This window comes from Podarcis tiliguerta (assembly GCF_965153285.1).
Source record: "Podarcis tiliguerta genome assembly, chromosome: 1".
Taxonomy (NCBI): Eukaryota; Metazoa; Chordata; class Lepidosauria; order Squamata; family Lacertidae; genus Podarcis; species Podarcis tiliguerta.
Genome location: NC_139534.1, coordinates 53,029,937 through 53,056,810, shown reverse-complemented (window position 1 = coordinate 53,056,810; position 26,874 = coordinate 53,029,937). Strand labels below are relative to the sequence as shown.

The window sequence follows — 26,874 nt, the reverse complement described above, 5'->3', positions numbered from 1 at the left end:
CTAGCAGAACTCCTGGCAATGAAATATGTGCTCGACATAGGACAGCCACTGTGCTTAGCCCGGTTTCTGCTACATCAACAGCATGAAAAGAATCCAGGTAGGTGTGCATTGCCACATAGTTTGACATGCAATAGGTCCTGGGGTCTATGCAAGAATGAGGGAAGTCCACACTAAAACCCATAACCAGTCACTGGTTAATCTCCATTTCCATGCGCCAAATTATATCCCTCCTTGAGTGGGAGGACTGAGGTCTTGTGCCGTCTTCCTTCACTGCCATTTTCTTGTGGCTGCTCCTTCACTACTACTGGAGCCTCGCTCCCTTTTTTCTATTTGATTAATTTAGCACCATTTCATCCATGCACTTTCCCACCGGGACACGTTGCTCATTTGCTTACTTCACAGTCTCAGATTCTGACTACTCCCTTTTCCCTAGCAAAGCAAATCAGCCTCACTCCTCCCTTTTCAGTACTGTCTTGTGTGTGGGTCCATTAGTGCAATTGCACAGATGCAACTGCGCAAAACAGGACATTTATTAATAACATAGATGTTCAAGGATGAGGAAGCATATGTATTATGGGAAACTCATGGTTCTTTCTGAGATGGTGAAGGTTTATAGTGAAATGAAACAAAAAAAATGGAATATAGCTTAATGTAGTGCGGACACACCAGAGTTTCTACTGAGCAGAACCTTTAGGGGTGTTGAAACAGTACTCTACCCAGGAGTAGCCATCATAGCATCTCCATATCATCTGGACATTGTGAAGGGGCAAAGAAGAGGGACACGGTCAAAATAAACTTTACTCACCTTCTCCAATAAATCTAAGCAATGAGTTAAGGTGGAAGCAATGGTACAATGGCTCCTAGAAAGACTTCCCAGTGTCTGCCAAAGAATCTTTCAACGACATAGGAATCTGGCTGCAAAGAACTCTGTCCCCAACTTATATAGTCCAGGATTGTTTCACTCCTGGATTCTAAATGGTTAGAGAGCTACCCTCTTTTGCAAAGGAAAACTCAACACAGAATCGGAAGTGAGCTGGAAAATGGGGAGGAAGGTCCCCTTGCCTGACATGATTATACCCTGCTAAGTCAGCAGTGGAGACACAACCAACTCACCAGCTCCGCTTGGGTATGTGCTAAGGTAATCAAGGATAAAACCACCAAAAAGAAGGATACAGTCAGTGACTCTCCCACCCTGGATATGCCCATGCTGGGAAAAGTGCAGCTGGATGAACTTGCCAAAGCGACTAGAATTGTTGTTGTAGACTGTCTTGGCATTTCCAAAAGCCTCCAGTACTGGGCTAGGAAGGAAGGAAGGAAGGAAGGAAGGAAAGAAGGAGATTAGTAGTGATGTTTGGGGTGTATAATAAGGGTAGGCTGCACTTTCTTTAACTCTAGGCACAAGTTTACTGTGGAGACCTTTCAAATTTTGAGGAACTGAGCTCTCTCTTAACAAAAACAACAACTCCCTCCAAAAAACAAACCTTCCAAGTTTCTAGCCCTCATGTCTGCAATGACAGACTTGATATCTCCAAAGTCTGTGTTTACTGCAACCTGCTCCTTCCCCTTGACCAGCAGAAGCAGAATCAACCAAATATATGTGGACGTTTTCAATTAATGCTGCACAACCCTGCTTTTCTTAGTGCACCAAGCAGTCCCACTTAAACATGTCGGACACCTGAGGAAATGGACATGGAAACAGCCACCAGGAATGAGCATGGTAGGCTTTGCTCCCCTGGTTCAAAACAGCACAGACCACTGACCTTTGAAGGGTACCTAGAAAAAGTCAGGCAGATGGATTCTCCATATCAAGTGCAGAAATATTCCAAGGAATAAGAACTTTTGCTGGACACTCTCTATGCATTACAGCCCCCTAGCTGAAAAAGGAAGTTTGCGGGCCATAACTAGAAGGCAGACAGTTGGGAAGCTGCAGTGCCAGTCCTACCGCTTGTCCGTGACATGGCTCCCCTGAGAGGAGACACCTCCAAACCGCACACTCACGCCAACCCTGTGCTGTGTGGGCTTGTACCTGCTCTCCATGATGGCCTCCTCCACATGTGTGCTCTTCTCTGACGCAGGGCCGCCCAGTGAGGTCTGGCTCATGGCTGATAGGAACTTCAGCAGCAACTTGGTGCTCTCTGTCTTTCCAGCTCCACTTTCACCACTGTTAAATGGACAGCCAAAACAACCTGCTCAGGACAGCACCAACCAAAGGGAATGCCAGCCTCAATGGCCAGTCAGAAAGAATGGCTCCAGAATGTACGTGCAGCACTCCCCCCAAAATCCCGACCAATGGTTGGGGAGATGTTTGCTGCAATGAGCATAAAAAGATAAGGAGAGCCCTGGTGCAGCAGGCCAGCTGCCCACCCTGGTTCAACAACTGGTATTCAGAGGCATGCGACCTTCAAGAATGGAGGTACAACACTTAAGAGCCTTATCCTCTGTGAATTTGCCCAATCCCTTTTAAAGATGGCGGCCATCGCTACAACCTCCATTGTTTAACTATATGCTAATGGGGGGGGGGGGGTTTGCTTCGATTCTTCTGCCCTCCTGATCCAAAGTGCCTCCCTCACCTGATGAGGACGCATTGGCTGTCATGGCGCCTCCACAGGCAGCTGTAGCACTCGCTGGCTGTGGCAAAGATGTGGGGTGGCAGCTCACCCAGACAGTGCTGGCGGTACAGGTCAATGGCATCAGCATCATACAATCCAGCGATGGGCTTGTAGGGATTCACAGAGACCAGGATGGAGCCGATGTTTGTCTGGAGGAGAAAGCGGAAAGAACAGCAAAATAAACAAGCGGTTTTAGTGAGCTGCTGGGGACCAACTCCATACATTGGTACACATGCGCTTCTGCAAGAGCCGCCACTCACCATTTGCCACAAGAGGGCAATATTCTACCTCCCACCGGGCACTTTGAACCCATAAAATCTGACAGTGCTCAAATGCTAATAATCTCCATACAGGGTGATTTGTTTCAGTCACCTTCTTGCAAATATCTACATGAATCGCCATATTATTACAGATAGTTCTGTTTGTGTTGAGGCCAGCCAGAGGCCTTCCAAAAAGAGACGCAAGCACAGATCTTGTAAGATCAACAATCACAAATCTCCCACCTATCACACAGTTTGGCCCTCAGACCTACTTTGGGCTTACTGATATCCTTCTGGAGAGGATAAGGAACATCAAAGGCTATTATATACCTGAGGGTGGAAAGGATCCATCATTCTCAGGACAGAAATCAATGGTTTTAAGTAGAGGCCAGGTCTTGAAAGAAGGCTTAAAAGGACTGAGCCTCCTCAGCCCAGCCGAAAAAAGAAAAGAAAAAAAGGGAAGCTAAGAGGGTACATTACAGCTCTCTAAAAATAATTGGAGGGAGGTAGCTATTAATGTAGAGGGAGACATGCTAATTTAGGGTACAGGACATTACTGAGAACAAGAAGAAACTATTATATAAGCTGCCCATTCAACAAAATGCAGGATGCATTCTAATGGTCAGAAGAATTCATATTTGGGAAGAATATCCCTAGGGGACCTTCAGCAATGAAGTTTTTTTATTAGTTTTTTTTAAACGGAGCTAAGTACATTTCAGGGATACTAAATTATGTACCTGAAGTTTCACTGGAGCCTACCCAGGGTGGAGCAAGAATGTTTCCTCCTATTTATTGCCCCCCCTCCAAATCCTTCCTCAGAGGTAGAGATGACCACAACTGGAGATGGGACATTAGATGGGCAGTACTATCGTGCTCAAGTGGCAAGGAAACCTCTATGGGATTCTTAGGGTTTCTTGACAAGTCATGGCCTTGGGCTGAGGGAAAGCCTCATCTCTGTAAGGATTGGGCAGGGAATCATCCTTGGTGGCCTCTCTCCCGTTCCTTTCTTTCCCTGTATTACTCCTTGGCCATGCTTTGAAGAAGCAGGACACCACTGTGCAGGCTTGGCTGAATGGGAGTAGGCCGGGATGTTTCTGGGAGTGGGGTGGGCAAAGAAAAACACCGAAAGGGGGAAGCAGGATAGTTTCTCAGAAAACAAGAACAGTGCCTGTACATGTTGCCTCATGTGTCAGGTTCTACAAGATGATGGAGATGTACTCTTCCTGAAAAAAGAAAGAAAGCTGGGGAGCTGGTGGTTATGTTTCATGGGTGGTGGTGGTGGAGACTGCTCAGTAGTCTTTAATTCACTCGGCCTGGTTCACTGAACAAGCAACCACGCTGGGGCACAATGAGAAAATCTACTTCATTTCCTCCTGCTGCAATGCTGCTGAGAGCTAAGCCAATGTTACATCCAAATCCAGGCTTGTGATTTGCCTCACTCCAAATAAACCATGAACTCTAACCAAGGTTTCTTCTTGGTTCGTGGTTTGTTTGAGGGAGGCAAACCATGACATAACACCAAAGGCATACGGTGTCTTGTTTTTCGGTAGCACGGCAGGAGCAGGCCTGGTTCTGATGTAAAAAAATACAGTTTAGCATTGTGGGAACAAGGCTAGCTTCCTTCTTGTGCACCCCTCTCTTCCTCCTCTGGCACAGTCACAAGAGGCCATCAAGCAGCTTTCAATTCTTGATTAAATTAACTTCAGCTTGCTATGACATCTGAATCTAGCAAAGTGTGCTTAACTTTAAATATGCTTTGTTTGAAACCCAATTTCAAACCATAGTTTATGAAGCTGGCTTGTTTCAACAAACCATAGTTAACCATGGGGTTTAGATGACACACTAAAACTTTGGCTAACTGAAAACAGAAGCTAAAGCTTCCAATTCCCTCCTCCTGGCTATGCTAGAGGAGAGAGGGGGAGTGCACATACTGAAAGCTCACTGCAACTTGCCACGCTAAACTCTGGTTGGCAACCAGTAAGTCTTTTGTATTTCAGAGTGTAGTAGCCCCATCTCTGAGGGAAAATGAATTATAGCAGAATGAAGGTTTTTTATTGTTGTCGTTGGTTTTTTTAAAAAGAAAAGATCAGTTAAATTTTCTGTAATCTCTTTTGCCCCAAGGTAGAGAGCTATGGGTCTGAAATGTGTCAGGACTTACTGTCTCTCACAATAAATCTTTAAGCGCCTCCTGGGATTTTCAAAAAATATCCACAGGCATACATCCTCCTGCCTAAATCTTCTCTCAGCCCACCAGCTACAAAATGGGGATAATAACACTGAATGTACAGGGTTGTCACTGGATTACTGAAACCAGATTTTACAAGAGACTCTGAGCTACTGCTTCTGAGTGTCTTCACACTCTCCCCTCCTTGGAAAAATCCAACGTAAACCATGTATGGTGGGGGTATCATTGCACACTGTGTGTGTGTGTGCTGCCTGTACCTTGCACCACTGCTTGCAAGGGATGGGGGAATGTACAGTGCAATGACATTGTGTCATATACTATCTGTCTTAGATATTACAAGAAACAGAGAGCAGGAGCAGCCATGGTGCCGCGTCTTGTATAAGTTCTAGGATGGCCCCAATACAGTGTCTGCAAAATACTCTCTGATCATTTAAACATATACTGGTATGCAAATGCTAATTATTATTCTATTTCCCTACAGCAAAAAGAGAGATGGGGGAGGGAGGGAAGAAGTAGCAAACTGAGGAAATTAGGGTAGGCAGTTGTCAAAGGGATGTTCAAGAGGGTAAGATCCGATTGTAAAGGTCTGGGCAGTAAAGAGCTGCTTGCACAGGGAACACTTGAGAGGTTGCAGGATGGAGATAGACCTGGGTCAAGAGAGCAGAAAGAGAAGGCATGTCCATCACAAGACAGCAAAGATTCATTACAGACTTTGCAACTTCCTTGTCTGCCCAAAATGGAGAAGATGCTTCCCAGAAATCGGGTCACTTAATTGATCATTTACTGGAATACAAGATGCATACAGTCCTGTTGCCTTAGTAACAGTTGCTATGCAACACAGCCTAAGATCCACATTTCAATATCAGAATTTGAACGGGCTTGCACACAGGTAAGAAAGAAGGAGGAGCGTGCCTCATGGCCCTTCTCGCAATCCCAGGTAATCTTGCAAACACCATAAATGGCACACAGCCCCCTGCATTTCTCTGCCTCCGGTACACAGTTCCTGAAGCAGGATGAAAGAGGATGTTTACTGCCTCTGGTGCACATGTCTGTCATTCAACCTAGGAAATCTGCTACAGGAAGAAACACCTGGAGCATCTTCAATGCCAGCTGCTGAGAGTCCTCTTGCAAAGAGAACCAACCACTGATGGCATGGCAAACATTACTGCATTTCTCATCTGCAGCAGCCCAGTAGCTACTCCTGGACACTCAAGCCTAGACTAGGCATTCAATAGAACGAAGTATTTTCCAAAATGGCAAAATAGAGTATATCGCTATGGAATGCACATGATGGGATAGCATTTTTGAATGCTCCCTTTTGTAAAAATGCCCCTTGCAAGTAGAAAACTAGTACCTACAGAACAGGCTAGGGTAAAAACTCTTTCTCTGGTGTGCTAATTTTGGGTGGGTCTTTTTCCAAACATACAGGCTTTTCCTTTAACTATAGGGAAGCATTAAAAACAGCACTCCTATATTTATGTGTGTGTGTGTATTACTCCCCACCTGCAATCTGAAATGGTATAGTCTATTACACACACACCTGCATGTGTAGACAGGGCCTTAGCTGTGCCTTATACTCAGCATAAAATCCCCTTGTGATGCTGCGTTCCAAATGTGTGCAGAGAGACCCAGGAATACTAACTTGATTCAGCCCAAGCACAACCAGGAGGAGACACAGACTCCTGTCCAAGCCATGGTTAAGAGGTCTCCAAATCGGGTGAGATGGGGTAAAGGACAGTTGTGCAGCTGAGCTTTCTTTTCAGGCCACTTCTGCTCTGGCTAGCAAAGAATCTGTCTGCTTTGGTCACTCACATAGATGTGGTCCTGCTGGTAGCGCTGGTGCAGATTGAGCAAAATGGCCGCCTCGTGCAGGTCCCCCAGCATGGACATGTCCTCCACCCCCTCCATACTCGACCGATGCATCGGCAGGACTTTCTCTCTGGGCACAGAGGCCCACGGGTAGCAGAACACCTGGAGGGAAGGAAAAGATGGTGCATGTAGAGATGCAAGATTCTGTGGGGGGCAGTAAGTCCTGGCAGTTGATCCAGTTGACTCTCTTCTAACAAAATGGCCGGCAGGTTTCTTGCCCTGCTTATTTATGAAGTGGGTGGGCTCAACAGTAAAAGGAGTGCAAGGGGGAGGGACACTGAACCCTCTCCTCTCCCATGTCTTAACATCCCCTCTGTTCATTCCCCCCAGCCATTTTTCACTGTTCCCAGTTCAGTTCCAGAGACTGAAAGATACAAAAGTGTAGAGAGGTAACGAACAGGAAATGGGAGGGGTCAACAACTCTACTGTATTTACCTTGTCCTTTCACATCTATTGTAAACTTTTATTTCTACAATAAGAAATAAGTTAAAACTATGGGTGGTATTCAACCAAGTTTTACTCAAGAGTAGTGCCACTGAAATTACTAGGCATGACAAAGTTTGGTCCTTTCATTTCAACAAATCTACTCTTGAGTAAAACTTAAGCTGAATGCCATCCTACATGATTTATACACATTGAGGAGGCTTCGATGAATGAGTCCTCTCAGTGAACACATCTGGACTCACCACTGGGTGAGTTCACCCAGCAGTGAACTGAAGTGACTCATTGTGTTTTACAAGCAGAGACATCTTTGTACAGATGAGCTTCTTACCTCCACACTTTGCACTTTTAGGTGTATACCAATTATCTATATTGATAGTTACCTATATCAGAAGGGGAATCAGAATACAAATTTTCTACGCCTGGAACGTCTGATAGCTAATGGCTTGGAAGAAACCCTACCCTTCTGCCACTCTGTTAACAGGCCCCAATAGTTGGAAGTAACACTATAAAAATAACTGATCTTCATGAAGTCTTTTCATGAAGCCAATGTGGTGTAGTGGTTAAGAGCGGTAGTCTCGTAATCTGGTGAACCGGGTTCGCGTCTCCGCTCCTCCACATGCAGCTGCTGGGTAACCTTGGGCCAGTCACACTTCTTTGAAGTCTCTCAGCCACACTCACCTCACAGAGTGTTTGTTGTGGAGGAGGAAGGGAAAGGAGAATGTTAGCCGCTTTGAGACTCCTGAAGGGGAGTGAAAGGCGGGATATCAAATCCAAACTCCTCTTCTTCTTCTTCTTCTTCTTCTTCTTCTTCTTCTTCTTCTTCTTCTTCTTCTTCTTCTTGTCTTATATGCTATGGGAGGGTCTGAGAAAGATGCCAATCTCCCTTCCTTACATAAACCAAAGAAATTATAGGAGAAAGGGAGGTGGAAGTGGACTGACTCCCGCATCCCTACAGGGATTATCACCAATTTCAGAGGCAGCCACTTTTAGAAATGCTAAGAGGTGTGAATTGCTTGCATACAGCTGCTTCCAAAGCCTTCAGTCTGTCTGGCTTTTCAGACGCCTCTCCTGAGCATCTAAGTGCTTTGTGGCAATGTCAACAAGCAGCAGTAATTCAAGGAAAAACCAATTTGCAAGCCTTAAGAAAAGGAGGACAAAGCCTTAAGAAAACCGTACCTGCCAAAGCCACCTAGGGAAGAATGCAAAGAAGGTTTTTTCTTTGTAACTTGGCAACCTTAAAGGTGCTGCATATTATGGCCACAGGAGGGGGAAAAAAGAGTCTCCTGAGCCACCAGATTTTATTTAGCCCAAATGTGCAAGGGAATGACCTGGAAGGGTTTCATTTGGCGGCTCATGAAAATGCTGTGTTTCCATTTCACTTACCTCGCCATAGTCTGAAGTGAAGAGCACGGATCCATCAACACAAGAGCCAACCGTGCAGGGCTGCAGCCGGTCCTGCTCCTGCAGCCACACACGTGTTCCCTGCAAGCAATCATAGCAGGATTCAAGCCATACGCTCTACACCTGACCACACTTATCTGTGCACTCGTGAGCATATCTACCCCTAATGTTGCTTCCTGCAATTGCCCTCAAGCATCAGCGGAAGCAGCCTCCCTTCCAGAAATGAAGCCTGTGGGCTGGTGCACACATGGGCATCTCTGAATTACTGCAGCAGTTAGCCATGACTGGTGTGGAGGAGCCACCAGAGAGGGACTGTCCATAGCCCAGGTGTCACCTTTAGGACAAAGCTTTTCAACGGCATCTGTTCACATATTCTGTCATCAGATAGCAACAAGTCCTGAAATGGTGAGAAATCAGGAAACATGAATGCCTACACAGGCTCCAACTGCACCATCACAGGGAACATGGTGTCTTGTGGTGGGTTTTTGTTTTGTTTTCTTTACATTTCTGTAGCAAGCTGCGAAAATGTAGAGTGTGAGACTTTACTGGCTGACTGTAATGGCCGGAAGTGTAGCTCCCATGTTCAATTAATGCAAGAAGTGTGCACAATGGGGGGGGGGTTGGGGGGCCAGGCCCTGTACCCCACCCATTACACATGCCTTCAATGCACCTTCAATCATACACCTGCAGGCACACTGCAGACAGGCCCACACATGCCATGAATGCTGAGACCTAGTCAGTAAACAGGGCTTAAGTTCCTCCCGTTGCTGCAGTCTACATATACCAGGTCTTCCCAGGGCCCACCAAGCTCCCACACCGCCAGTGAAAACTAAAATGAATAGGAGAACCTACCCACATCACATTCCCTTCATACCTGCATTTTTGTAAACATTGTTCCGTTGGGAAACTGCATAGCAACATTTGGATAAGTGTGAATTTCAAAGGATAGCTGTGCTTCAGTTTGCGTATCATTCCATAAAGTGCAGATTTGGCTTTAAATGAGACCTAAGTGAGACCTCTCGCATCCCCAGATGCAGCCCTTCCTCTCTCCCAATCACATCTCTTACACAACTGCCCCTACATTGTTTCCCTCCCAATGTACCTCACAGGGTCTCATGTGAGGCTAAAAATGCCACTACAGTGGTACCTCAGATTACATACACTTCAGGCCGCTAACCCAGAAATAATACCTCAGGTTAAGAACTTTGCTTCAGGATGAGAACAGAAATCGTGCTGCGGCGGCGCGGTGGCAGCAGGAGGCCCCATTAGCTAAAGTGGTGCTTCAAGTTAAGAACAGTTTAAGGTTAAGAACGGACCTCCGGAACGAATTAAATACTTAACCCAAGGTACCACTGTACTACCTCCTTGGCAGGAGGTGGGATGCAACTGCAATATTTAAAAAAATACTTCCCTCACCACCATCTTCCTACATGCAGCTTTGATGATCCTCAGGCAGACATTTGTGTGGAGAAAACGATAACATAAACTGGCAGTGTGTAGGTAGTCAGCAGCGGTTCTTACAGTCACACAGTGACTGGGGAAGGTGCTGTGACAATTGTAGAAATGGCTGCTGGTTGCAGCTGAGCACCACCAGTTCAATACACCTTCCCACAGGAAACACAGCACCCTGCTTGGCCAAGGACAGGTGAGGACTGACCAGGTTTAGGAGGGAAGAGCTGTGTGAAAAGGTCCTCACACAGATGGTCTCCTCTAAATACTTGTTCCAGATCCTCCTTTTAAATGGTACATATTTTACCATCTTCTTGAAATGAGGAAATTGAGCAGAAATGGGAAACAAGGCCAAACATGGGCGCGGCGGGGGGATGAAACCAAATTGGGGTCTTCCCCTGACCTCCAAAAGATACCACTCGATATACACACTCAGAAACATGTTTCCTAATTTGCTGCTAATAAAAGCAGCAAATGTCTCTCTCTGCAAACAGGTCACGCTCTTCCCTCAGAGGTCAGACATGACTAGAGTTATAGTAGCAGGAAATATTGATTTAAACCCAGTGTGCAAAACCAGAACAAGCAAATTCTTACTTCTAAATGGTATTCAATGAGTTTTAACAGCTTTGCAATAATACAATGCAACAATATCAGTGCTTTTTTTCTGGGGGGGGGACGCAAGGGTACGCATACCCCTAAACATTTTGTGAATCTAAGTTTGGCCTCATTGAGGGGCAGTATTTCAATACGAGTAGGAAAATGAGAGTACCCCTAAACATTTTTTTAAAAAGAAAAAAAGCACTGAGCAATATGTTCTGCAACCCCGCGGGAGAAAATGCAACTCGCGAGGGCAGCTTGGAGCACAGATGCAGCAAATCAGCGAAGAGGCTAGGCAACCCCTCCATTTTTCCACTCCACGTCACTACCAAATTGTGTGGCTTCACAGAAATGTTATAGGGAGAGAGTATGACCTACATATGAATATCTTTACAGCATTTTTCTCTTTTAAAAAAAGTCTAGCAAAAGAGATTTAATACCCAGCTTGATGAATATCAACATTCAAATCATGTCTAGCTCTGCACCACCTCAAAAGAGATTTCAACATGAGGCAAGAAGAGCCAGCCTAGTTTATGGGAAACCTACAGAGGAAGGATTGATTGCAAAGCCACTGCGGTTATCAGCAGAAGGGCAGCCTGGGTGGGGGGGCTGGTCGAGAGCCAGGATGCTACAATGCAAGCTATGGCAATGAATGCAGGGAGCCTGCTTCCTTTATGCCTCTCCATGGTGATTTAGCTCATGTTTGTTCTTGGTTGCAGATGAGCTGCATGACTAGATGTACCAGAGGAACCTTTCTCCTGAAGACACCTCAGGGTCTTGCAAAATTCCAGAGTTTCATGGGATCCTGACTCAAGAGCTAAAAATGTGTCAGCTTATGCCTGTGATGCACAGTGTACTTGAAAAGCTCAAACACCAGAAGATGAAAAGGGTGGGGAATGTTGGGATTTTTCATTTAAAAAAAAAAACACTTTCAAATTGGTGTCTGGCCTGTGACTTGAGAGGTGATGGGAAAGGCTACTCTCTGCGTGCTTTTCTGTATCACATTTCAATGGTAAGCACTGTACTTTTTTATTTGTTGAGATGTGTTAAGTCACAACAATACAAATCAGGATACAGTGTGAAGTCACTCATTCTTGGCTAACATGGCTAGCAGAGGCTCTCCAGAGCTCAGGCAGAACCCATTATCCGCTGCTTAATTCTTTTAACCAGAAACACCAAGAATTAAATGTGGGACCTTCTGTGTGCTTTACAAGTGAATGATGGTCCTTCTCTCAACTCTGGTTCACCTATGTACAGAGTCTACCCATGTAGAAGATGTACAGTGAAAGACTCACCTGGGGGTACACTATCTAAAGCAGGAGATAGATCCCTGTCCTGCTGTATTTGGTAACAGAAGTCCAATACCCTGGGCATTATGGTGCATCTCTTGGGGAGAAAGAGTTTTTTGAACCAACAAAGAGCCGAGAACCAAGTTCCTGCCCTGTGGTTTGATGGCCACGTTACAAGACTTTTATCAAAATTGCTAACCTATCCTCCTGGCCTCAGCATTGGGGGAGGCCTACAGTCTCCACATAAGGCTTGAATCAGGTTTCAACAAATGCATCTTCTGATTGATCCAATGGATCATGAATAAGTGATGGATACATATAAACAGAAATTAGCTAATGGAAGCAGGAGTAAGAGCACTGCCAGTGGGAAGAGCATCCACTATACCCACAAGAGAAAAAAAGGTTATCTGATCAGTCCCCAAGGAAGGTTTGGAGAGGAGGGAATCAATAATGGCTTTCAGAAAGGGAGGCCACACCACATGGATCGTAGATGGGGTCTTTCATTTATACATCTCGAACAGCATTGCGCTTCCACAGCCTGATCTCACACCCATCATCATCATCATCATCATCATTATTATCACCATCATCATCTTGCCTTCTGGTCTTCCCCTAAACCTCAACAAGCATGCCTTCCCTCTTAGGCTGGATACCTGTTGACTCTCTCCACACCAAACAGAGCCTGTCTTCAGCCTTTACATGCTCCCTACTGTCCTGCCGCCTCGGAACTGGCTCAGCTGCACCATTCAAAACAGTTAATAGTGTGACAAGAGAGCACGAACTACCAATCAGGAGTTGACCAGAGGAAGTAGCTTGGTGAATGGGCCAGGATGATGAGCTTTTGCAAAATGGGAAGAGGCAGAGGTAGGAGGCAAATCAGCAGGAGATGAAGCGCTCCAAAAGTAAGGGCTAACTAGAAATTTCATATAAGCTTCAAGGCAATGACACTTAGGAGACTTCTTAGGTGGTCAGTTTTGCAATAATGAGATGCCCTTGCAAACACGTTTAGAACCCTGCAGAAGGAAAAGCAGTAATGAATACAGTATATAGGTTTTATCCATTTGTTTGGCACTTCTTTTCTATTGCGTGAATACTGCATTTCATAACCACTGCAATGTTTTAATGCATGGAAAAATCTTCTGCTATGGCTCTCTAGAGTTGCTTTGAGAGAGGGGGATACAAGAGTGTATAATAGTTAGAACTGACTCATGGTCAATGACAGCACTATTTTGTGTGTGTGGGTGACACCTACTTGTTTTTAGCCTAGGAATAAGATTTGTGCTGAAACAGGTACTAAGTTGGCATTCATAAGAGAGACTGAATTCATGATGATGGCAGAGCAATAGTCAATACCTCCATGCTTATTCATGATTATCTTCAGTTTCACATTCATTTTTATTTTCTGTATTTTTAAAAAAGTTAGCACCATCTGTTAGCTTGACATGCTCAGATACTCTTTTTCCGGCATTTTCCAGCTAGACTTTATCACTTTACATCTTTTAAGTGGAACCTACTAGTTCTGCTCACATTATATACACCCAACTGTAATTATATATGTGATACTGCCATGCATAAACTAGGTTTATGGGACAGCAGGGAAACCAAGTACAAATTACCCTGCTCCTCTCTGTGTCAGTGTCATTTTTTTCATGGTAGAGAAAGGTGGGTTGCAGGGGACTGCAGCAATTCCCAGTTTGCAAAACCAACAAATCATGAGATGATATACCTTCTTCACTTTCAAGAAGGAGACAACATACCTGCCTTAAAGAGAAATTGGTATGAAAAAAGGGAGGCTGCCCTGTCAGCAAGCAGCAAGGAAATAACAAGGGAGATGAGAAACTCAGGCTGCGCCATTGGTGGCTGCAGGTCAGGGCGAAGCAGCTGACACCGCCCTTCCTTTCTTGGAGGTCTTCCCTGCAGCAGAGACCCACCCACTCTCCTCAGCTGTGCTTAGCTTGCAAATCCGGGCAAGGTCACAGGCAGCGAGATCTGGCTGGAGACTCACCGCCCCAGGGAACAGGAATCAAGCAATGCCTTCAGACTAATCTAATTTCCAGCTCCCTGATCTACTGGTTCAAAAGTGTCCTCAGCTGTAGTAGCAGCTGCATCTACTCTTCCCACAAATGGCAATATGGGGGATTGCTTAGTATTCCCCTTACTGGGATCTTAAAGCGCTGCGGGTGAGCTCCTGTGTCACCCTTCTGCCCAGATCCACCAGGTGTTTGCACCTTGCTGAGCAACACTGCATGTTCATTGTGTATCAAGGCAACAAGTTTTTGCTGGAGCAAAACTGGGGAGTTTTTTGCTGAAGAGTGGGCATTCAGGGTTCCCTTTGACATTCAATTCCACTCTGCTTCCACACAAACTCTGCAATTGCTTTGCTCTCTGTCTCTCAAAAAAAGAAAACACAGAGCAACATCTATTCAGTCACCTCACGGCAATTAACGTGCAAATGCACTCCTCACTGTTATCTACAGCGACAGCATGTCGCATGGGGTCAGCATCAACAAAATCAAAGTAAAACCATTGCCATCTTCTTACATACGCACAAATTCTGATGAGTGGATTGCAAGAGGTAGCCTGTTTGGAAAGGAGCTCTTGTCTCCACACTGATGACTCCCCCTGAACTTTTCTTCCACATTACCTCTCCACAATCTAGAAGAGGTGAGAATTCAGCTTACTGTACTGTACTCAAAGGTCTGGGAAGGCAGGTTAAAATTCCTTCCACGATCCAGACTTCCTTGATGACCATGACTGTGGAGGCTACTCAGCAGCATGGTATTAAGATGCCTGGTGCTTGATGCTACTTTCAAAGGCCCTTTGGTAGAATTCTAATATGTATAATTTATTCTAATTCGTATACTGAGCTACACCAAGCAGTTGTTCCATCACTGAAAATGAGGAGAATGTACATATATTTGCTTCCATCTACATAGACACAAATGACAGCTCTCTCCTGGCCCATCAGACGCTCTCCCAACTGTTGATGGTGCCTTTGGATACTGAACTGTGTCAATATAGAACCATGTCTGTTTTAAGGATAGTTGACAGATGAATGTTCGTTGTGTGGTTAGCTCTACATCAGCTGGTGGCTTGCATGCATGAATAAGTTGTTACGGGCATCAAATAGTACAGGCAGAATGTATATACCACTTGAAGCACAAACCAGTTTAAACCAGCAGCACTATCCACGTGACCAATCAGGATAAAATAAATTGGGGAGAATGGGGAGAGAGAATAGGGTTGGGGGGGGGAATCCCTCCCTCACCTGAATGCATTTGATTGGTTGCTTTTTTATGGGATCCCTCGTCATGCACATAAACCCTACATGTGTACAAATAATGTAGTCATGCAACCAACTGAATGGGAGGGATTTGCAGTTACAAATGCCCTAACACACAAACTCAAACTTCACAGGCTGGTCAAATGAACAGTACTACAAGCATTAAATAATCAAGTGACTGGAATGGCATGCATGTGTGAACTTGGGTCATTATATAGACACCCGTTAAGTTTGTATTCTGTGACCCAAACTCATTTTGTTCGTACACCTCATCCTGCAAGCTCTTGCAGAAATGTCAATCAATATAGGGAGTCGTCTGAAACTAGATATTTGATGGATGTCCTGTTCAGTAGAACAACATTGCCTGGAAGAGACAATCCAGGATGAAGGCAAAGGCATACTGCCCAGCATCCTCCCTTTGGTCCGGGTGGGAAGGTTCAGGTCACTCCCACCAACTCCCCAATAGGCACTCAGAGGAAAGGTTGATGTCTAACACCTTGACAGCCTTCCTGTAGCCACCTTGCTTGCTTCATCCTCTAGACCCCTGGCCATTTTCCTGGCTGTGCCCCACTCCTCCTGTTGGCTGGACAAAGTCGTCTGTCAGTCAGAACTCATCGGGGTCCAGAGTTCGAATCCCCACTCAGCCATGAAGCTTATTGGGTGACCTTGGGCCAGTCACCATCTCTTAGCCTAACCCCCCTCACAGGGTTGTTGCGAGGGTGAAATGGGGGAGGAGGAGAATCATGTACACCACCTTCAGCTCCTTGGAAGATGAAGGTGGTATATACATGTAATAAATAAAATAAAATAAAGGGTGCATATGTGGGTGGTGGCCAACAGAGAGAGAAATAGGGCGCGACACTCTGTTGCTTCCAGGCTACCCGACAGGGTTGGTGCTGGAGTCAATGGCACCATCTGCCACAGCCTTTTCCTAGAACTGTGCATAGCAAGTCACCATAAGGCATTGCCTGAGTTGGGGAAGACTGCTGCATCCGCTGATCTGTGGCAGGTGCATTCATGTCTTTGGGCAAGCCATTGAACACATCGCCAACATCAGAGTTTTGCACTAACCAGCTCACCTGGCCATGTCTGAAGGATGAGGGTTAAAATAAAAAATAATAATAAATTCTGAACGCCGGAAATGTTTAACAGCTGCTTTTTTGCTTCAAAGCCAATAGAGTATTAGAACGACATGGCTTCCTAGCTTTATATTTCTTAAAACATCTATTCACTGCTGATTTCCTTTGTTAACACACAAGCGAAAGAAGGCCAGCAGTTTAATCAATAGTCTGTTCAGTGCCCCCCCTCCTTTCCCCCTTTTTTTAAATGAATGTTTCTCAGATTTGGGTCATACTCAGATCCCATTGCAGATGTGACAGAATTATTTTTGTCCACTTCAGACTTATAGGTCTTTTATTCCAATTTTGTTCAGCTTAAGCTGCTGCTGCTTCTTTTTTCCACGCTTGCCAAAAAGAATTGTATCTGAACCTTTCTCAGCCATACAAACAGCTAGTAGAATAGAAGAGTGGGGCAAAATAAGAAAAAGCAGAACAGTGTGTGTCACTGGCATTGCACTGGTTGAAGTGCAACCAGATATCTGGATCAAAAAATGACATGTGTTTCTATGGAAAACTATCAAATTCTCAAAATACAGCTCTCTGGACTTTTATTATTTAATGTTATATTGTTTGTGTTTCTGGAGCCTTTGCCTTCTGATGAAGAGGCTGAACACCTACTTTACAACACTGACATGTCAAAGGAGCTTGCAATGAATCCACATGTCTGGTTAAAAATGGCGAGTGTTCTTTAAATCCCACCCAGGGCTCCGTTCCACTCTCTTTCTTTGTGACTATGAACCAGTCTTGCACTACACACTTTCCTCCATTTCTGTTACAATGAAAGAGTAGCATTTTGACTTTGATCTTATGGGACGTTCATCATTCCAAGAGTTCTCTCTCTCTCTCTCTCTCTTGTGCCATAATAGGAAGATCTGAGCAGAGACACATCTGCATTCAGCATCTGAGCTGAGCACCATCACAAGCTTGGATGCTCTGGGCACAACAAAATAAGATCTGGGTGAATGTTCCAGCTGTTATTTTTATAGGAAGCTATTAGAATGATAAGCATTAGCAGGGAGCTCGTTTATAGGTAAACGTGGGCTTGGGGGAGCTGCTGCGAGGCAGCCACACACTTCTGAGCTTCTGCATGAGCACATTGTATGGAGCTGTGCCAAAGTGCTTTACTGAAAGACAAGGTGCATTTGCAAACTGCATCCCTCCCCCGTCTCCTCGCATAGATCAGGCCAGTCACATTTTCGAAAGAGGAGGGAGCGCACGCCCCTTGGCCGGTTGGCATGAAGCATCCTCGTCAGAGCTGTGCTGGCTGCTGTTGTTTTAAACACCACCACGCTACCCCTCCAGGGTGACATCAGCTCCGTCCTCAAGACGGATGGTTTTACGATTCGTTCTAGCAAAAAAGGCTGGGACCAAAGTCAAGCTAACAGGTTCATGATTTGTTGGATCCTCCTTTCTCCCTTGCCGAAGAATAGATGCAAGGTTCATTCCCTCTCCTGTCCCCCAGGGAATCGCAAATGCTGGAAGAGGACACAAATGAAATTCAAGAATGACCTTGGCAAAATTCAAGCACTGGAGCTCTCTATGATGGGGAAAGAGAAATCCAAAGGAAATGAAAGCAGTAGATGTTGGACACAAACCTACCCATCCCAGCCTCCAAGGTTTTAAAAAATCCAGATGTACATGGGTGTGTGGGTGATTAGGTAGGGGATAGGAACAAACCAAGGAACCTAGATTCATGATCAGCTACTGCTTTTTTAAACAGGGGTCCACTTACATGTCAAAACACAGACAAAGGTTTATTAACCCTCTCCTTGCCAGGGTGAGCAGGCTCTGGTAAAGCTCTCAGGCAGCCTGGTTAGCCACTATGAGATGGGCCATTGGCCTGATCCAGCAAGGAAGCTCTACATCTGCTCGGGTGGCGAACCTACTTGGGCTTGTCCGCGAAAACAGATGGATCCTGATAGATTCCGACAAGCCTTGCGGGACCCTGCTCCTCCTGGCAACTCATTAGATGACCTTGTTGAGGACTGGAATAACCGGCTCTTGGCAGTCGAAACCGGGCCCCTTGGTTTACTGAGGAGCTCCGGAAAATGAAGCGGGATCTCAGACGGCTAGAGTGAGTATGGCGACGGACTCGTGACGGAGCCTCAACAACATCTTATAGGACGCTTATGAAAGCCTATGAGATGGCTATGAAAGCTGCTAAGAAATCTTACTTTGCAGCTTCCATTGCATCCGCTAGCTCTCGCCTGGCACAACTTTTTAGAATAATTAGGTCAATAACGTCCTTAGGAGGACAACCAAATTTAAGCACAAATTCGACCCACAGCTGTGAGGCATTCGCGAGCTTTTTTTTGCGGTGAAAGTCCTGTTGCTCCGCCATGACCTCCCTGCCAATTTAAATACAGTGACTGAACTGCAGGCCCCTCGACTGACTTCAGGTCCAGTGCTGGACCATTTCGATCAGATACTCCCTGCTGATGTGGATAGATTCCTCCAAGTTGGTAGGCCCACCACCTGCCTCCTTGATCCGTGCCCATCTTGGCTGATTAGGGAGTGTCCAGATGTTGCGCGGACCCCCCTGGTTGAAATTATCAATTTGTCCCTTGACACGGGGACATTCCCAGGGGAACTGAAGGAAGCAGTAGTATGTCCACTCTTAAAGAAAACTTCATTAGATCCCTTAGACCTATCCAATTACCGCCCAGTTTCAAATCTTCCATCTCTGGGTAAGGTAATTGAGAGAGCGGTTGCTGAACAGCTTGGTAGGTTTCTGGAGGAAACATCGGCTTTAGATCCATTTCAGTCCGGTTTCCGTCCTGGTTTTGGGACCGAGACGGCTCTGGTTGTCCTCACAGATGATCTCCGTAGACAACTGGATCGAGGCGGGTCAGGACTGCTGATCCTTTTAGATTTGTCAGCAGCCTTTGACATGGTCGATCATGATCTTCTGGACCACCGCCTCGCAGATGTGGGGATACAGGGCATAGCCCGTAACTGGCTGTGCTCTTTTATCTCTGGTCGGGGACAGAGGGTGGCACTGCCATGGGAGCATATTCACCCAGTGCTTTTCAAACTGCACTGGCTCCCGGTAGAGTACAGGGTCAGATTTAAGGTGCTGCTTTTGACCTTTAAAGCCCTTCACGGCCTAGGACCCTCGTACCTACGGGACTGCCTCTCCAGGTATGCCCCACGGAGAGCCTCAAGGTCCATAAATAGCAACACCCTAGTGGTCCCGGGGCCTAAGTAAGTTAGATTGGCTTCAACCAGAGCCAGGGCCTTTTCAACTCTGGCTCCGGCCTGGTGGAACGCTCTGCCTCATGAGACCAGGGCCCTGCAGGATCTGATTTCTTTCCGCAGGGCCTGTAAGACAGAGTTGTTCCGCCTGGCCTTTGGCTTGGAGTCAATTTGATTCCCTCCCTCTCTTTCTTTCTTTTTTCCTTTCCTTCTCCTCCTGCGATGAGGCTACATTTTAATGTTTTAATGTTTCCATATTTTAATGTTGTATTTTAATTTTGTTTTTAAGTTGTAATCATTCAATTTGTTTTTATTATTACTTGTAAGCCGCTCTGAGCCCGGCCTTGGCTGGGGAGGGCGGGGTATAAATAAAAATTATTATTATTATTATTATTACTACTTATGATCTTATCATGTCTCCTCCTGATGAACGTTAGCATCTTGGTCCAAGTCACTAGCAAAGGGCTCATTATTTATATCCCTCTCTTTGTCATGAACAGCCACAGAAACTAAAATTCTCTTGCAGCTCAGCATCTCAGTTGTGTTTGCACAAACTCTGGAAGAGCCTCTGAAGGTGAGAAGACGCAAGTTTTGGACAAGACTCCAGTTGGTTTGCCTCAGAAAGAGGGGCTTAGAAGGTGCATAATAATGGGAGCACATCCCAGGGATCGGAGGCCATGGGGGATGCTATGGAGGCCAGCCTGAGCTGCTGGGCTGCCAGTTGTTTCTTCCTAACAAAAACTGTGGTCCGCTATATTTGCTAATTGTTTATTGCTAATGTGATGTGACGCTGTTGGATTCACAGTGTAATACCTAACTGTACTACCTCACGTTGCAATTAACCCGAGTGCTAATAGACAGAGGTGGCACAGAAAGCAATGCAATGCAACAACACCTTACTTTAATAATAATAATAAAGCATTCCCAAACACCTACCCTGTGTTCTTGAAGTGATATTTCTTATATAATTGGAAACTTAATTTTTCAGAGTGGTTAAGTAGCCTTACAATGAATGACACATTGGTATCTTTAAAAGGGGGTGGGGAAGGAGTTAGAAATTCTTAGGAGCTGATTCACTTCTCTGTCCTCTCCCCAGCCAAATACTCAACACTCATTAACTTGCCACCAAATTTGTGTATTGAGCTGGTGTCTGGCAATATGAACCACAATGGGCATTTTACACAGGAAAATATTGATGTTGCACACAAGTGAAAAACACACACATGTGAAATAAGAACATAATTAGATCCTTGCAGGATCTTCTGGCCTATCTACTCCATATATCTGGCCTATCTACTCCATATATTCTGCATATATCCTGCATTTACAGCGGCCAGCTAGATGCCCATGGGAAGCCTGAAAGCAGGACCTGAGCGCAATAGCACTCAGCCTTAGATTGTCCCTTAGATTGTACACCAACTTCTGAATGCAAGTGCAATTGCTCAGCCAATCACACTGTATGCCTCCATATCACATTTAATATCCTTCAAGTGCCCATAAGGAACCTCTTTGATCACTACTCCTGAGGCTTTTGTTTCTGACCCATGTTATCTTCCCTGCCATATATCCAAAAAGGTGTGTGTCTTGAACATAACAATTTAATTCTAGTGAGATCTACTGGTTAGTGCTGGCTAAGACCAAGGAGGTTCTCAGCCATGAATTGCACTGGGTGACCTTGGGCCTATTTCTCTCTCTCTCTCTCTCTTAGTCTAGTTTACCTTCCAGGGTTGTTTTTAGTATAAAACGGAAAACCCTATACTCTCTGGAAGAAAGGACTGGGTTGTAATAAGCGAACAGTCTTGTGAGATCAAACCAACATCTGGTTCAGCACTCTTACATCAAAAAATGGGCAGTCAGATAAAGACAGTCAGTGCCACGCTCGCCTCCTGATTTCAGCGGGGTCGTGTGGTGCCCTCAAAATGTTGCTAGACTACAACTCTCATCATCCTTGACCATGCTGGCTGAAGCTGATGAGAGTCATAGACCAAAACATCTGGAGGGCGCTACATCTCCTACCCCTAACACATACACCATCAATCACCCCTGTCTCTCAAGAAGAGAGCAGTGAGGCAACCATCTCCCTGGCCAAACATGCTATACAATAACCCAACCTTCACTTATGCTGAACATGCTTTATTCCCTTCTATGGTGGCAAGCTACTTGTTCGGGAGCAAAAGAGTCAACAAAGGGGTTTTAGACATAGGTTGTTCCATGCTCTGTGGCTCCACCATCTTCTCAACCAAAGAAAAGTCACTTGGGAAGATGATGGCGTAAGGAAAAACGCAGCCACCTAACTCGTCAGAGAGCTAAGCGAGGCACAAAGTTTTGGAACATGAAGACAAACCATCCAGACCAGAAATGGATGGCGAGAGCAGAGGAGAAACTTGACCCAGCTTGACCCAGGCCTCCCCGCCATTCATCCCAAAAAAGCCCTGGCACAAAAAAGGCAGAGAGCAAGAGGCAGACAAGGACCACATCCTCTGTGGCCGTCCACTTCCTGCCCACAGATATACAGGGAAAACACTGTGATAGTCACAACTCCCTTTAGACACCCCTTGTCACCATTTTCTCCCCCCGACCACCCGGTTCTTTCTCTCACACACATCTAGCTGTGCAGGAGTTTTCATTGCGATTGCAAGCCACTTTCCTCCTGGCACAGAGCTGCAGTCATCTTCCTCCCCTCATTCCACCTCTACCTCTCCCTTGCTGAGCTGCTTCTGGTTACATGTCCAGGGAAGAAGCAGGCCAGGGTGACTAGGCCACTGTGAAAGATTTGGCTTCTCTGAGATGGGAGGGGGAAGGGAGAGCAAAGCAACCATTCAACCGTTTGCTCTGGTTTTCAGCCTGCAAAGGGAAGTGCCTGCGCCTGCTGGCAGGCTTCCCCAGAGAGCAGAGCAGCCTGCCCACCGTACATGCAGAGGCACTAAAAGGCACAATGGGCTCTGTGCCACCCAGGACTTCCACAACACCACAGGGGATGCCCTTCAAGCCATTGAGCCCATTCCGAGTGTTGCTGTGTGGTTTGGTTTTGTTTCATATACTCAAGACACAGCACGGAGCTACTGCTTGAAGCCAAGTTATCCAGCCAGCAAATCATGCCAAGCACAGAAGTGGCAGCCAGCTGGGCAAGAGGGCAAGCAAATATGAGCAGTCCCATGCCAACACGTCCCCCTCAGTTCACACCCTGTCCCTCCTGCCACAGTCGGCTTCCTCATCTCAGCCTCCATCCATCCACCCATATGCTTTTCTCAGTCTTGACTTTGTACATGCTCTCCTCCTCCCACTCCCCCACCAAATAAAGCATTTGCTTTGGGATTTGTATCCCTCTCTAATCTTCCTCCATATAAGCCTATCTGCTCTCACTGCTGAGGGGCATCTTTGAAGGTTAGGTAGATAACATGACACCTTTTCAGCCACTGCACACCCAACAGGCCTTGGGAGCCCTCTTCCCCAGTGGAGGGGGGCAGGGGGAGATGCCCACCTCCTTCCTGACCTTCCATCACTGTGGGAGGAGAAAACTCTTACGTTTTAGAAGACTTCAGAAGAGGGTTGTTGTTGTTTAGTCTGCTATGCCTCATTTCTGTTTCTGCTCTTCTCCCCCCCCCCCTTCTGTTTAGTTATATTTTAAAAATTGCAGATGACTGTATTTAGGTTTGATTTTACTCACAGCTTTAGATGAGCCGCTCAAACCAGAAATGGATGTCGAAAGAGAAGCAGCTTCTCAGAGCTTGACCCAGACCTCCCTGCTCATCCCAAAGAGCCACAGTCCCCAAAGGCAGACAAGACAGAGAATCACATCCTCTGTGTCACCCACTTCCTGACCACAGACATGCAGGGAAAGTTGTTCAACAGAAAAGTAGGATATAATTCAAAAGCAAAGGAGCAAACCTAGCCTGTTGGTTGCAGTGTCTTGCATTTGTGCTGGGCTGCCAGAATCTGTTCCAGTAACAAGCGTAGCTCTTGGATAATGTAAAAATAGATGCATAAATAAATAATATGGAAAGTGCCTCTAACCAGGTCTAGAGTGCCCTTCAGTAATTTTTTTTAAAAAAAGAATCACAAACTTAGGCATTCCAGCCAAGGGCAGCTGTATGCTGCTTTGCATGTAGAAGATCCCAGTTCACCAGGGAGGACTGGCAATGTCCTCCCATCTGAAATCCTGGAGACCCATTGCTAGTCATTGGAGACATTGCTGAGCTAGATGGACCAATGGTCTGACTCAGAATAAGACAGATTTCTATCTTCCTGTGCAGATCCTTTTTGGCTACTTGACTACCCACTGGAGGTACCTGCAACTATGCTTGGAGACTACTGAGAAAAGTCCTGGTCCCTGCAGTGTCTGCCCTATAGAGCCATGCTTCTACTGAGCAGTGTGTTTGTTTGTGTGTGTGTGTGTGTGAAGGGCTGCAAAGAACTGTCATGGATGTAAAAGGAGGGCTGATACTTTGTTCTGCCTGCATTTCAAGCCCTTTCCATACTGGCTGGGGCGCAGAGGGTTGAAGGGGCAAGATGCTCCTTTGCGAGCTAATGGGGCTCCCTACAATTACAGCCAGGCACCAGACGCTCTGCGCAGCATTAGGTTAATCAGTTAAAGGGTGCAACAGCAGCTCCCGGCCACATTCTGTGCAAGGAGAATTGGGGGAGGGAACAGCAGACACGGCCTGCTGTGTGAAGAGGGGAGAGGAGGGTGGAATCCATAAAAACATCTGTTCAGATAAAGAACACAAAGAGAGGGTGGGGGCAAGATGGAGCCCCTTAAACCCATTATCTGCTCCTGCTCCCTTAGTGCCTGGACAGCTCAGACACTGAGCTTAATGGCCCAGAAACTAACAGAGGGTGGGAAAACCTCTAGCATCAGTCAAGGGGAAAGCCAAAGGCCAAAGTGGCCCAAAGACCATCAACCCCCCAGTCCAAGCCACAGCTTAGCTGTGCTCCCACACAACTCTTCTGCACTATGGTCCTGGAAAACAGAATTAGGACTGCCACGGCTAGCCATTTACTGCTCAGTCATCTGGTGCTGCTTCAGAAAAGGGCAGCGACAAGCAGACCTTGCAGCACGCAGCATCACTGCTCACATCAAGGCCACTTTCAGCCCTTAGTTTTCTTCAGCACTTCTAGGCCAGAGTAAGAAGGCACTCTTGCTTGCACAGCAGTAGCCAATTGCTGCATTAATAAGACACCTGCCAGATGTCTGTACAGCTGTAGCTCTTGGGAAGAGAGGGGTATACAGGTTACAATGGTCTGGGGGAAACTAGGGCTTTGGGCTCCATCTCCTGAAGGCAGGCTGCAACAGGCCAAGTTGCTCCTGGTATGAAGGAGACTTAGCAGCAGCCACCAATGGCGCTTAGAGTAAGTGTTCTGGGTTACAAAGACCAAGCCCAAATACACATAGGCAATAGTAGAGGCCAAGTGAGGCAGCAAGTGTTTTCCAGGCAAATTGCTTCACCCCCCCTCATCTATCACACTGTTGCTGGACCCCTGGTGGTTACTTAAAGAAAAGGTCCTTTCACATACAGTACTGTATAAATTATAATTGAATAACAAACTGGCACATGAAATAAGTATGGATTCCTACAACTTGAAAGTTTACTCCATCAAAGTCAGCAAGACTGACTTTGGAGGAAATATTGGAGACGGTTAATGTGAAAGGTACAGTTATTTCTTTTTCAGGAATCAACAGGCAAGACTATTCGTGACTAATCCCCCCCCCCTGCTTTGCCCTCACTTTTCCCCTCCTCTCCCCAGTATTTTTTTCTTCTGCTGCCTGTGTCCAGCATCCTGAATAAGGACATGTGGAAATATGCATGTGCACATGCGCATGCGCACACACACCAGCCCTCTTCAACTGTATTGACGGGAATTCCTTGGGCACAGAGCCCGAATTTGCTCATTTGGAGGAGGGTAAGGTGACTGTTTTCACTTTAAAAAACAACAAAAAACCAGACACAGCAGCAGCTGAGTGCCACTTTCAATCAAGGGAGCACCCTGTCATCTCCTCTCCCCAGAGAAACAGAGGAGTAGATGCTACATGAGCGTAGCAAAAATCCAGCGTGTGAATTAGTAACACAGACAGACATAAAATCCCCAAATGGCTCATCCATTTCAGAATGAGTTCTGGGTTTAATGCGTCTGTTGAGGTATATTACTCATTCACACAGGAGGATGCACCCATCCTCGCAGAAGCAAAGGAGGAAATCAGATGTGCCAAATCTGCCCCCTGGATCCCAACAAGTCAAGGTTCAAAGCCTCCCTTGTCATCACTGGAGAGAGGCTTGGACACCAATAGACTGTACCGAGCGGCTGAAGGGTGGGAGATTCTCGGGGCCAGTTTTAAGGGTCACCCACAGGAACCAGACTGTCTCACGCCCGCCTTCCCCTCCCAGAAGGAAACTCCTGCTCCAGCGAAGCTTGACAAGCATAGCCCCGGTCTAGCAAACGGATCATCACCCCTTGCTCCCAAAAGGTCCCCATCGGACTCGGTTCTGTTTTCCGCTGGGAGCTTTCCCCCTCCCTCTTCTTCCCAATGCCAGGGTTAAGTGTGAGGATGGTGCCCCTCCTTTACCTTTCATGGGCAGAGAAGCCCCCCTCTGCTCCTTGGATCTAAAGGGGGAGAAGCCCTTGGCCTCAGCCTCGACGCTCCGCCAGAGACCCTTGGATCAAAACGAGACCCGACACACCCACCCCCCGCCCGGGCAGTCTCGCTCAGCCGTTTGACGGCAGCCCAGCCGAGCCTAGCAGGGGCGCCTGGGGACCGGGGACGACCCCTCCTCTTTGGCCGGCCAGCTGCCTGCCGGGTGGAAAGGGATTCCGTGCGCCCGCCGCCGCGCTTGAAGGAAGGCGAGGGGCGCAAAGGCAAGGGAAGAAGAAGAGACCTAGTGTCGAGGGACTAGCAGCTTGGAGGGGGCGGGACTGTGCCCTCGGGCTCGTCCTCGCCGCGCTCTCACCTCCTGCAGCTGGGGGTCCATCTGCTCCGAAGGCAACGCCGATTCCAGGGATGGTGGCGCTTCTCCCTCATAGGCGTCCACCTGGCCTGGTGAGGCGGCGGCGGCGCCCTCGCTCCCAATCTTCAGCGCCTCCCCGGCGCGCTCGGTAGCAAGAGCCGCAGCACGAGCATCCCGCAGGCAGAGCGAGCCCAGTGGCCGGCTCCAGCCTCGGCTCCGCCCCGACGCCTGATT

General features: G+C 46.7%; 1 protein-coding gene across 2 annotated transcripts in view; it reads right to left on the bottom strand.

Annotated features, from left to right (window-relative positions):
- The window catches only part of LOC310680070 (unconventional myosin-X-like), a 77,742-nt gene extending 50,868 nt beyond the window's left edge, over positions 1-26,874 (bottom strand). Inside the window, exons 1-7 of one of the 2 annotated variants that reach the window (XM_083446290.1) lie at positions 26,644-26,819; positions 8,751-8,849; positions 6,867-7,025; positions 2,571-2,758; positions 2,027-2,161; positions 1,174-1,298; positions 806-819 (exon numbers count right to left, since the gene is read on the bottom strand). In XM_083446290.1, coding sequence (XP_083302416.1) covers positions 806-819; positions 1,174-1,298; positions 2,027-2,161; positions 2,571-2,758; positions 6,867-7,025; positions 8,751-8,849; positions 26,644-26,664 — 741 coding nt within the window. In that variant the 5' untranslated portion in view covers positions 26,665-26,819. Of the gene's footprint in view, positions 1-805; positions 820-1,155; positions 1,299-2,026; positions 2,162-2,570; positions 2,759-6,866; positions 7,026-8,750; positions 8,850-26,643 lie in introns of both variants that reach the window. The other variant, XM_083446291.1, reaches the window with a different exon arrangement.